This window comes from Notamacropus eugenii, chromosome 5, assembly GCF_028372415.1.
Source record: "Notamacropus eugenii isolate mMacEug1 chromosome 5, mMacEug1.pri_v2, whole genome shotgun sequence".
NCBI classification, from domain to species: Eukaryota; Metazoa; Chordata; class Mammalia; order Diprotodontia; family Macropodidae; genus Notamacropus; species Notamacropus eugenii.
Window position 1 is genome coordinate 57,995,162 of NC_092876.1, and position 13,588 is coordinate 58,008,749.

The 13,588-nt window shown below is 44.3% G+C and overlaps 1 protein-coding gene across 1 annotated transcript in view; it reads left to right on the forward strand.

The window, feature by feature from the left end:
• Positions 1 to 13,588, forward strand: part of IGSF21 (immunoglobin superfamily member 21) — a 393,709-nt gene that overhangs the window by 350,391 nt on the left and 29,730 nt on the right. Inside the window, exon 5 of the mRNA XM_072609085.1 lies at positions 9,654 to 9,769. Within this exon, the coding sequence (XP_072465186.1) occupies positions 9,654 to 9,769 (116 nt within the window). The remainder of the gene's footprint in view (positions 1 to 9,653; positions 9,770 to 13,588) is intronic.

Below are 13,588 nucleotides of genomic sequence, written 5' to 3' on the forward strand. Positions count from 1 at the left end.
CCAGGAGTGGGGGTGGATGGATGAATCGTGAGGCTGAAAGTGTGCAGACAACATATCAACATCACTACTCCAGCTGTTCATGCCCCCTTTGGCTCCGCTGCCAAAGTCACCCATTCCTGTACAGGGAGGAGGGTTGGAGGGTAGGAAGGGTGAATTGATGGAAGAGGTCATATGGATGGGAAAACTGGGAGTTCTTGGGATCTCTCCTGCCACTGGGAGAGCAGGGAAGACAGAAGGGCTGCAGATTTGATGGGAATTGGTAAAGAGCCCCCAAAAGCCTCCCAGCCAGATGCAAACACCAGGCTCCATTCGCTTCCATTAAGATGAGAAAGGGCCATGTGGAGTGGGGTAGGAGGAGGCACACAAGAGAAGGGAAGGAACAGATGCCATGCCAAGGACCCATTGCACCATCATGGCTCATGCGCACAGCCATTTGTGGTACATCCTACCACTTCAGCAGGCATCTGGTTTGGGGCTGCAGCTTTCTTCTGCGATAAGGTGGGGGTTTTCCAGGAACTTTTGGATTTTGTTTTCTTAACTCTACTGTTTCAACGACTCAGTTCAATATTTAATTTTCACATAAATCTTTGTGTTGGAGCTCTCCCTCCTGTGCTGTGATTCTCAATGAAGTTTGCCTCTGCCTGCTGACTCAGGCTTCCTCCTGAGTGTGCTGCTGAAGAAGAGGGGAACCCGATTCCCTCCCACCCCCAAACCTTTGTGCTCCAAAATCCACTGTAGAGTGAGGTCTATGCAGTCTTGGAAGCCTGAGGATGAAAAGGAAGAAGCCCTCACGGGATAAACTAAAGTCAATAGAAAATGAAAAGGGGCAGCTAGGTGTTTCAAGGGATAGTGCACTGGCCTGAGTTCAAATCTCAGCTCAGACACTTACAGCTGTGTGATCCTGATTAGAAAAAGAAATATGAAAATTGAATTAGTTTGGAGCAAGAGGATTTGGCTTCAAATCTCAGCTCTTACACCTGTGTGATGATTTTACCTCTCCAGGTCTCAGTTGTAAGAGTCAATGCAGTGTTGTAGAGACAGCCCAGAGGACCTAGGTCATATCCCACTTCTGTCACTAACTATATAGGTGACCTTGGGCAAATCCTTTCACCTCTGGACCTTAGTATTTTCATCTGTAAAATAAGACAGTTGAGGTAGATGAATTCTGAAGCACCTTCCAGCTCTCGAGCTCCTCCCATATCTGAGTCCCTCCTCAAGCATTTACTAACTATAATCCTCCATCAGAGTCTCAGTTCCTTCATCTGTAAAAAGGGCATAATAAAACTCTCACTATAATCCCTTAGCATTTATTCAGCCTGGGCCAAGCCCTGTCCTAGGGCCTAGGGGTACAAAGAGGAAAATGAGAGTCTAGTCCAGGTTCCTACCTCTAAAGATTATGGTGGAGAAAGCTCTTTACCAGCATTCAAGGGCTATAAAAAATGAGTTTCCATTATCATTATCATCCTTCCATGACTAGTCATCAACTAACTGTTCAGTAGTCCTTGGGACATTGCAGTAGCCACAGAGCCCCCTCTAGGCCAGTACTGACTTGCTGGGATTGTGAAGTAGGTGAGCTGAGGACCCACACGTGTTGCTCAGTTCGTGTTCTGCACAGTCGTGTCCTCCTGGGACCAAGACACTAATCTAGGGACAGAGACCCCCTCCTGATGTGGTGAAATCACTGGAAAAGGAGTCAAGAGAGCAGGGATGATGTCTGCTCTGTGGTATGTCTTAGCTATGGGACACGTCCATCCAACTGCCTGGAGGCTGAGGTTCTCCATCTATAAAATAATTGAATCAGACTGGTTAATTCCTAAGGTTCCTTCCACCCTAATTCTAACATTCACTATTCTAAGTCCCTCCCAGCTCTGATATTCTGTGTTCTGAGTCCTTCCAGCTCTGATATTCTCTGTTCTAAAGTCCCTCTCAACTCTGACATCTTTTGTTCTAAGGGCCCTCCCAGCTCTGACATTCTGTGTCCTAAGGCCCCTCCCAGCTCTGGCATTCTGTGTTCTAATGGCCCTCCCAGTTCTGACATCCTGTGTTCTAAGAGTCCTCCCAGCTCTGACATTTTATGTTCTAAAAGTCCTCCCAGCTCTGACATCCTGTGTTCTGATATCCGGTGTTCTAGGACTTTGACATTTCCTCTTCTAAAGTCCCTTCTAGACCTAATATTCTAGGTTCTAAGACTCCTTGCAGTTCTTCAGAGATGTGCTGATAAATACTAAACAAACAACTCTCTAGCAAAAAAAAAAAGTGAATGTACCCTCAATAGACTTTAACATTTTTTCCATTTAATCTGCATTACTAAAATTGTCTCCATCACTTTCTTAAGCCTAGACACTCAACTAAACAATAAACAAAGCCCTGTTTTGTAGCATTTGGCAATTTGAGAGGTGTAATGCTCTTTCTGAGTATTTACCAATCAATTCCCAGTTCAAGTTGGCTCCAGCAGACCACTGGTAATATTCTGTGCCCGAAGTTCCCTTTTCCTCTAACATTCTAAGTTCTTAAGTATTTTCCAATTTTGACATTCTATGTTCTATAACCCCTTCCAGCTCGAAGATTCTATGTTCAAAAGCCCCTTGCAGCTCTAGCATTCGATGCTTCTAAGCCCTCTTCCAGCTCTCACAATCTATATTCTAATGTTTTGTATTCAAAGATCCATTCTAACTCTATTAATAACAATAATTATGAATCTATAATCATTATGAATAATGAATCATTAATAATAAAAGGAGGAAAATGATGTTGTCCTATGACCATTTCTACTTGAATCACATCAAAAAGATGATGGTGATGATGATAATTGACATGTATAGTTTGCAAATTACTTTGTATTTTCTCATTTGATCCCTAAGATAACTCTATGCAGTATGCCTTATTATTATTGTTTCTATTTTACAAATGAGAAAATTGAGACTCAGGGGTCAAGGGACTGTGAGAGTTCTAATGTTCTCTGATCCCTTCTTGGGTTCTAGGTGACCCAATGTGGACCCCATTCTCTAAACAAGTAGGTGTCTAGTAAATGACACCAAAAGTACCCAAGCAGCCCACAGTTGGTATGATTTTCAGTGATGAATATAGGTGCCAGAGGGACAAAGACAGCAGGAGCCTTCATTGTTAGCTGGGTGAAGTGAGAGCAGACTTTCCAAGGGAGATGAGTTTCAATCAATGGGTTGATGGAGCAGAAGAGATGTTGATGGATATGGATGGGTTTGGGGGGAGGCCATCAAATTATGGGACAAGAAATGGGCGGTGAGAAAAGTAAAGAAAGGTTTTAAAAGGAGCAGTTCTATTCATGGACACTTTGATGAACAGATTGTGGGGGGTAGGGTTGGAAATGGGTCTAATGAAGGCAATGGTCCATGGATCAGGCATGCCAAGAGGAAAGAATGGATTTTTGCAAATAATGTAATTTGCAACCAGTTTTTAATCCTACCCACTCACCCTTGAAAATGTGTATGTTCTCTTCCCTCACCCCAAGAAAACTCGTTGATTTAAGCAATATGATTAATGAAATCAGAGATGCCAATGGCACTGAGCTCTTTGACAGAAAGAGACCCATGGGGGACTGGAGGGAATATCTGCTCCACAGAGAAACCAGGGAAAGGACTTTGCCAAGGCTACCATCCCAGCTATAGATAAAATATATCATGCATAAAACCGTGAGGAACCAACCTTTTCTGACGATTCTGGCTGTAAGTGTAGTGAACTTCCAAAGAGACAGAGGGAGGGGAGGCCAAAATAGCACCTCCTGCAAAGGTCATTTGTATTTGGTTCCAACACACAGATCAAAACAATTTTTTTCCTAGCTGAATTCTCTCCACAGGGCCATTAAAACAAGTTTATCTTGCCTGAGTACACTCTGAATAGTGATTAAGCAAGCTTTTACCAATCAACAACAGATTGGAATACTGAAGACCCCCTCTAGTAGCATCTTAGTTTTCTCACCTGAAAAATGAGGGAATTGGATTAAATTATCTCTGACATGCTTTGCACCTCTATTATGCTATGTTCTATGGCCCTTCCTCTCTCTAATAACTCTGTTCCAAAGTCCCTCCCAGCTCTGACGTTATGTATTCCAAGGGTCTTCCCAGTTCTGACCTTCTAGGTTCTGAAAGCCCTCCCAGTTCTGATGTTCTCTGTTCTAAGAGCCCTCCCAGCTCTGACGTCCTGTGTTCTAAGAGCCCTCCCAGCTCTGACGTCCTGTGTTCTAAGGGCCCTCCCAGCTCTGACATTCTACAACTCTCAGAAGACAAGGATATGTGACAAGAAGTTAACAGAAGTTAGGGAATGTGATTCTCTGGGGTGTTCGCAGCCTCTTTAGCTGGGGCCTGATTCCAGATAGCATCTGCTTGGAGCCGTCTAGCTGAGAGACAGTGAGTAAATGCTAAAACGACAGTGAGTCGTCTGAGATGCTTCAAGTCTCAGATTTAAGTCCCATGGAAAGGGAGGAGGGATGGGAGTGGGAAGGAGGGGGCTGAGCTGCACAGAATGGTATTAGCAGCAAGGATCGTGTCGCAGTCTATACAATTGAAAACACTTATTGTCTGACGGGCTTGATTAACTGTACATATTGCTAACACCTGCTCGGAAATCTAACGAGGGACCAGCACAGCTCCTGATCAGGGTCCGTGTGGGTGGTGCATGCGTGACTTGGTTACTAATCTCCCAAACCTGAATTTACATGTGTAGGTACGTGGATACGGTCATATAGATATATGGGGAAAAGAGGGAACATATGTTGCAGGCTTGAAGACTTTTAGAGCTGAAAAGGACATTGGAACATCGGGAAGAGAAATTGGAGCGTGATAACAGCTGAGATGTATATAGTACTTCTCAGATATAGCCTCATTTGCATTTCAGCATAAGCCTGGGAGACAGGTATCATGGGTGCTATTGCCCCTCATTTAACAGATGAGGGAACTGAGGAAGGGGCAGCCAGATGACACCACAGTGCACAGAGTAGTGGACCTGGAGTCAGGAAGATGTTGTTAAGTCATGACCAATTCTTCGTGACCCCATTTGGGGTTTTCTTGGTAAAGATACTGGAGTGGTTTGCCATTTCCTTCTGCAGTTCCTTTGCAGATGAGAAAACTGAGGCAATGAGCGTTAAATGATTTGCCCAGGGTCCTACAACTAGTGAGTAACTGAGACCAGATTGCAACTCAGGAAGAAGAGTCTTCCTTATTCTCAGTCCGGTGCTCCATCCACTTTGCCATACAGTCAGGAAGACCTGAGTTCAAATGTGACCTCCTAACTGTGTGACCCTAAGCAAGTCACTTAAGCTCTATTGGCTTCAGTTTCTTAATCTATAAAGTGGAGATAAAAATTGAACCTACCTCTCAGGGTTGTTGTAGGAATCAAATGAGATAATATTTGTGATGTGTTTTGCAAATATGAAAGCCCTTGATAAATGTTATTATTATTTGACCCCCATAGAGACTACTTTTCTCAGCTACGCTCAGTAACCATGTTCTACTAAACTATAAGTGGATGGGGTTTATGTCAATGAAGAGGGTAAACGTACTGATGAAAATAAATTGATGAAGCCTTCCCATCTGAGTACTCATGAGTGAGCTGCTCCCACCAGCCATTCTTATCAATATTGGTGTGATGGGGGCTGTAAGGGCTCCCCTGTTGAGTAAAAGACTTGAGTTTTGTACCTGGTCTTCACTATATTTACTGTGATATCTCAGGAATCCTCTTTCACTTCCGTCCTAATGTCCTATTCCCCTCCATCCTCACCACCACCATATTTCACTCATGATCTGCTGTTGATGGAGCCAGCAGACAAACACTCTTGTCACAGATCTGGACCTGTGATTTCATTGGTTTAGAGAACTCTCATGTGAAGAAATTAGTTAAATTGGACTCCAAATACCAGTGTTTATGCCTAGACTCAGGTTTCAATTAAGTAGGAATTAAGCAGGTGAAGGAGATCCAATAACTTTCCAGTGGTGTTGGAATCTGAAGCCTCCTGGAATTGCTGCAGCTCACTCTGAGCCCGTCCCTGTGTTTGTCTCTCAGGTATGACCTCCTACTTCCATTGCTGTCAGCCCATCGATGCCTGACTGGCACTGTTTTCTTAGGGCACTGAGAGGTTAAATGACTTATCCAGGGCCATATAGCCAGTGTGTGTCAGCAATAGAACTTAAACCCAGATCTTGCTGGCTCTATAGTCTGTTCTTTATTTGCAATCTCTATTCATGGTGACCCCACAAGCTTGTTAGAATTGTGTGTAGACTAAGAGTAGAAAAGCCTGGAGTGAAGGCTAGAAGGACTGCTGCATGACGCAAACTCAGCTTCCTACAAGATCAAATTGACTCTGAGATCATCATTTGCTCAGTACTCCTTGCCCCTGGAGCCCCCTCCCTCCCTCAGATTGGAGAGGTTGAAGGATGGATATCAGAAAGCCCCACCCAGCTCCTCCATTTAAGAAGAGTGACCAAGGCAGATACCTCATCATTTCCCACCTGGCTTAATCATGCCCTCCCACCTGGGAACTCTCCCCCTCTTTCCTTTCTCCTTCCCCTTTTCATCTACCTTTTATCTTCTGTCTTCCTCCCATTAGATTGTGAGCTCCTAGAGATAAGGGATTGTCCTTCACCTTTCTTTATATTCCCAGACCTTAGCACAGTGCCCGGCATAAAGTAGGCACTTAATAATTGCTTTATTGACTCATTATTCATTTATGTTGTCTTCCCCATTAGACTGGGAGCTCCTTGAGAGTAGGAACTTGCTTTTTGCCTTTCTTTGTATCCCTAGCCCTTAGTATAGTGCACAGCACACAGTAGGCACTTAATAAATGCTTCATTCGTGTCGTCTCCCTCATTAGACTGTGAGCTCCTTGCAAGCAGAGATCGTCTTTTGCCTTTCTTTGTGTGCCCAACACGTAGGCACTGTGGTGCCTGGCACACAGTAGGTCTCTAAAATGCATGAATTTAATGTCTGTATTTCATGATATTTGCTTTGTTTTCCTAGAGACTTTTTTTCTTTCATTGTCCTTGGCTATATTCCCTCCTGATAGGCAAAGTCACCAGGGGAGGGATCCAAAGATAAGCAAAGTGTGATTCTTATCACACCAAGTTATCTGTCCCTTTTCTAAATTCCTATCACACCAAAAGACTGTAACATAGAACTTTCCCTTCAACTAGAGAGATATATAAGCCAAGTTAGAGCTCCCATGTGGGATTTCCTGATTTCCTAATAAGCCTAGTCACTGGCAACCTTGCCCTGTTGGGATGCCAGGACTCTAGCCCTTTTTAACCCCAGTTTGGAAAGTCTGTGAGTCTCATCTCTCTCCATTTGGGATTAAGGACATCCCAAAGAAGGAATAAGAATGAAAGCACCCCTCTTAATGATTCTAGCAGCTTTTAGATGTGGCAAAGAAGGGACCATGCTATAGTCCCCTGGGCAAGTCATTTATTCGGCTTTAAACTCAGCCTCAGTTTCCTGATCTGTAAAACTGTTAGTAATGGGACCTTCCTCCAAGAGTGTCATGGGGATCAAAGGATATAATCTATAAAGTACTTTGTAAACTTTAAATTGTCATAGAAATACTAGTTAGTTTAGCCATCATTATCATTGGCCTGCAGTGAATGGACACCTAACACTCCACTTGGTGGATCTTTCTCTATATTACTAGGGTCTATATCTAGATTCAGTCTTGAATTAAGTAGGATTTCAACAGGTGAAGAAGAGTCAATAATTCTCCATTGGTGGGGGAATCTAAAGCCCCTCTCCAAATTTGCGTCTTTGGTAACTTCTCCTATTTCCGTTGTCATCACCCATTTACATGATCAACTAAGATGGCAAAGGGATCGTAATAGGGTCATAATGTAGAGCCACATGGGACTTCAAGCCATCTAGGCCCACCTAGCCCATACCTTCCCTTCATTTGTTTATAGTTGAGGAAACAAAGATCCAGGAGTTCTCAGTTACAGCACATATGAGGATGCCCCAAATCAACTGGGAATGTTAAGTTTAGAGAAGACTGGAAAGAGGCTGAAAGGAGAGAGAGATGATAGCTCTCCTCAATTATCTGGACAGCCATCCATGAAGATAAATGATTAACCTTGTTTTCCTTGGGCTCAAGGGTAGAATTGAGAGCAGTGGGTAGATATGGCAGAGTAGAATGGGCTGACTCTGTAGGTAGTGAGCTCCCCCTCTCTGGAGGTATTCAAGCACAACAAGTTGGATGCCTCTTGACAGGATATCGTAGAGCGTATTCCTATTCAGATACCAGTTGGATATGCTGGGATTTCATCCATGTAGATGGTCCAGTAGATCAACGATACCATTTGCAATGCTTTTGTATGATAGTATGCTACCTTGGTGAGATGCTGCGGGCAGAAACATTTGACCCCAGCCAGCTTGAGGATGTGTTTCTCTGAACTTAGCAAGACTGATCCTCAAGACAACAGACATCCTAACCTGGATGGCCTTGAAGGCCTCCTAGTTTGATTTAATCTGCCAGGGCCCAAATTCCCCCCAACTCTACCTGGCCTTGAAGAACCCACAGTCCCTTTTGAACAGTGATGAAGAAGCAGAGAGCTGTGCATACAGAAGGCCCTTAATAAATGTTTACTGAAAATAAAGTCATAATAAGTATTGGAGCAAAGCATTCTCTACTTAATTAATGTTTATTGAATGTTGACTGACTTAATGACTCATTCAACAAGCTTCCTTCCATAGATATCTACTTTCTCTATGGAGTAACATGCACCCTTTTGAAAAATAGAGTTGGGATTTAGCTGGCACCTGCCTTGGGAGTTAAGAAATAAACATGGGTTCAAGTCAGGACAATACAGAGGGAAGAAGAATGACTTTGGAGTCTAAAGACCTGGGTTCAAATGCTACCTGTGTCATTTATGATCTGTGTCCTAGGGCATGCTATTTAACCTCTCTCAGCCTCAGGTTTCTCATCTATAAAACAAGATGGCTGCTGAGGTTCCAGCCCTAAATCTTGTTGTCATTGTTTCAGTTACATCTGCCTTTCTGTGACCCCTTTTGGAATTTTCTTGGCAGAGATACTGGAGTGGTTTGCCATTTCCTTCTCCAGATCATTTTACAAATGAAGAAACTGAGGCAAACAGAATAAGTGACTCGCCCAGGCTCACACAGCTAGGAAGTATCTCAGGCAGGATTTGAATTCAGATTTTCCTAACTCCAGGTGCTCTATTGGCACAAGTTTCCAGAGGTAGCTTCATAGACTTAAGGGAATTGTAGCCTGAAGGGACAATGTGAATTCCTCCTGCATGGAGGGGAAGGGATGGGTGATGAGAAGGATTTCCTACCTCATCTCCAAGAAAGGAGAAGTCATATTGTCCCTTTGGGCTCCAATTCCCCTAAGCCTGTGCTGCCACTCTCTGGAGCCTGGTTAAGATGACTACAGAGCTCTCCAAGGTTCAGTCCTAAGATCTTAGAACATTTAACATCACACTCAAGTTGACTGAGGAGGTGCAAAGTAAACTATTACGTAAGTCCTGACTGGGATGCTCCTTACTGATTCTCACTTTCTGGAGGGGCTCTAGGTGGGAATTGGACCGGGAAGTCTGACTCATTGATTGGTAGGGGTGAAATGGAAGCCCCTGAAATCAGCGTATGCTCTCTCTCTAAACTTCTACCTGCATCTGCCTCCCTGCCAGCTCCCCCTACTTCCATTGCTGTTGTGGCTGCCGACACCCCTGCCCCGTTTAGCCGCTACCAGGCTCAGAACTTCACTCTGGTCTGCATCGTGTCAGGAGGGAAACCGGCCCCTGTGGTGAGTATCCCCAGGGCTCCAGCGCTCCACCTTTCTCTCCTTTATGTGCATCCTGATCCCTGGACATTCCAAATGAAGGGTCAACTGGGAGATGGGGGCAGACCAAGAAGGACAGCCTGGCTGCCAACCGGGCCAAAATCATCTCTTATAGTCTAAGGAGCTGAGTCTGAAGGACAATTCTGCTACTCTCTACCTGTATGACCTTGGAAAAATTCGTCATTCTCTTTGAGACTCAATTTCCTCATCAATAAAACAAAAGCATAAGACAAGATCATTTCTAAATGATTCTTGAGCCTATGGTTTTATGAACTATCCACAATATATTTTGGTCCTTCCTGCCCACACTGACCTGACCCATCCTTCCCTCTAACCCTCCCTGTTTCCTTCTCATCCAGTCTCCCAGAGCTTAAAGAACATGGACTCCTTCCAGATCCTAAGGCCCAGAAAAATTAAAGAAAAAAAGAAAAGGGAAAGTAATTATAGTCTAACTGATAGATTTCTTTTAAGGTCACCCTAATATCCTTGAGGCCTTGACAATTTTTCCCAATACTCATTGCCATGGTTATTTTGAGGGACAATTTGAGTGTGGTTGGCAGAGTGTGTGCTAGGAAGGGGTCAATTTGGGGTGAATTGGGAGAAGTGTGGAGAGGCAGGCAGGAACCAGAAAGAAATCTGACTCAAATTTTCTCCTTGTGCCTCTTTCCCTCTGGCTATGGAGGAAAAAACAGTAATGTATTACGGAAAGGGCACTGGATTTGGAACCATGCCCTGGATTCAAGGCCTCTCTCTGATGCTTACTGCCCAAGTGACTTTAGGTCATTTCCCCAGACCTGAGTCTCTTCATCTGTAAAATCAGGAGGCTGGATTAGATTGCTTCCAAGGTCCTCCCTGGTTCCTAAGAGCCTATGACCTGCCTTTAAATTCTGCAACGTACTACATTCTACCTTCGGAAGCTTGGGCAAATCATATCCCCTTTGAGGGCCTTGTTTCTTCTACGTAATAAGAGGAGGTAGATTCTAAGGTCTTGTTTATCTCTTAATCCTCTGGTGATTGCCAAAGAACCTGGCTGGTAGGCTTTGCCACAGGAGGCACAAACACCCCTTGATTTAAAGGTCTATGTGACCCTGCATCAACTCTTCTAGAAACTCACATTCCCTCCTCAGATACAATGAAAAGAATAGGATGAAAAGCTCCGTGGGAGCTCCTAGAACCCAGAGAAGATTGAGGTACAAAAGGAACCCCTACTCCCACTCCCCCCACTCTCTTCCTCCTACCTCCCCCCACCACCTACCAACCCCTATCATCAGCAGACAGTGACAAAGGGCTGGCGGAAGATGTCTGCTGTCCTCAGAAGGTATCCTGGTAGGTGCCCTCCAGGATGCCTCTGGTTCATTTCTGATGTCCCCCTCCCCCCTCATTCCCAATGCCACTTCTAACGGTGCCTCAGGGCCCTTGAAACCTTTCAGCAGGCTAGGCCTCTAAGGTTTCACATAATCAAATATTCCCCCCGTTTAAAAAAATGTTTCTTGGCCCCCCATATTCTGCCAGCTTCTTGCATCTGCCTGGGATGTTGGAAGCTCAGAGGAATCCTTTGATATAAATTACAATCCGGCTTTTGAAGCACTTTTCAAAAAACCCAAAGCAGTCCTTTATGTGGAAGCGACATTCATTTTTGGAGGCTTTAAACCCTGACAGATTGGCCTCTCCTGTATTTGATTCTTCCCCACCCCCACCCCCTCAGCAACACACACACCTCCCCCTCACAAATTCTGCCTTCCCTCATCCCCATTGTCTCTCTCTTCTCTCTTCCTTCCTCTCTTTCCTCCCCTCCCTTTCCTCTCCTGGGACCCAGTCTCCCTCAGAGATGCTACCCATATGTACACTGCCTCCCCCTCCTCAGCTCCCATCGATTTATTTATTCGATTTATTAAAGAGACACCCGTTTCCCACAGGCCTCTGAGTGCATGTACCAAAATATAAAAACAACAAATTGAATTAAATTCCGCAGCTCAAAACTTGAATCTCCCATTAGAAGAGAAAGCTAGAGGACAATTTTCTGTCTCCAGAGCTATACACCTATCTCCCTCCCACACAAGCACACCTGTTCAGACTTTAGGCACACACACACACACACACACACACACACACACACACACAATACACACACAATTTTCTCCTATTTCTTCTTTTACTATCCTTCTAATTCTCCTCTATAGCTACCTTCTCAAAGACTCTCATCCGCCTGCTTAGAAACCAAGTCCCTTCCCAAGAAGCCACCAAGGTGTTCAAATGAGGGTCAGTGACTCGATAAGGAAGAGTTATAAGGGTTATGGCAGTCATAAGGGAACCTAGATTTAGAATTGAAATGCCCCACAGAAGCCAACTAGTCCAACCTCCTTTTTTAGATGAAGAACCTAAAGATGGTGGAAGATCATGCAAGTAGTAAGTTTATGAGGTCCTTCCTTGTCGTTCCCAAAACCTTAAACCCAGGACACTCTGAAGCCCATAGTTTGGACCCCAAGAGGTCCCTGCCCACTTAATGGCTGATTTAGAATGATTATCAATAGTAACAGTTTCTCTTTCCCTCCTAGTCTGACTTAGTTATTTTTTCCTTTGCTCATTAAAAGGGCCATTCCCTGACTACTTCTTAAAGAGGCCTATTCACTCAATGGTGGTTACCTCCCTCTAAGTGAGTACCTGAAAAGGCGAAGGTCCCCTTTTGCATCCTGGGCCATCTCCAGTCATCCTGATCATCTGGTCACTGGATCCAGATGTCTCAGGAGGAGAAAGTGAGTCTGGTAACCTTGCACAGCCCTCCTTCACTCAAAACAAAGTCAAGTGCAAGTCATGTCATCATTTCTCTGAGGCCATGGTCTTCTTTGAAAACAAAGGATGAACATAAGTTTATGAGGTGAGATTTGAACCCAGGCCCTATAACTGGAAGATGCAGCTCCTGCCCTCAGGGAGCCAGTCTCTCAACTCAATGAAGGAAAGAGACCCTGTCCTCAAGAAGCTCCAAGTCTAATAGACAAGACACAGTCCCCAACTTCAGGGAAGAGGCCCCCAGCTTGACTGAAATAGCCCCAGACTCAGGTTGCTACTAGAAAGACACCGTCTCTACCCCTTACACAGCTCCCAGCCTAAAGGAGGAAGCAAGAGAAGTACTCATCCCAAGGAGACATTTAAAAATGATTCATCTGTAGCTATGATTGTATACCTCACATTAAACAATCTCCAGAAAGCAAAATCAGGTTTTATGCAACAGATGAATTGGAAGACAATTCCTCCCATTAGAAACAGAAGCACCCTGGGAGTCCTTTAATTAGTCACACACTCCCCACCCCCAGTGCATTTGAGAGAGTATTTGATATGCAAAAATGTAAGTTCCGCATAGTTTTTTTTAGAGTATATTTACAGGATAAAAATTCTAGCTTCCTCCTGGTTTTCTGGGCCAAGACTGAGAAATAATAGCATGAATAAACCAAAACAACAATGAATTCAAATATTATTTGGTTTGGTCTTTGGCCTGGGTTATATGATTTGTTTGGAGCAGAGAAAACAGATGATACTCAAGGTTACTGATCATGGTGAAGGTAGCTTAGGATGGTACCTTTGCCACAGATAAGCCAAACAAGAAACAACCCAGGAGTAGAGAATTAAGAGTTGGGGATACATATGAACACATACAAGTGATGGGAGTCTGCATAGAGGGAATAGAATGGGGACACAAGGGTGTTCTCAGGCTTCCTGGAGTGGGTGGGTCTTGAGCAACATCTTCCTCTGGCTAATTCAGAGCCAACCACTAGAGGTAAACAAGAG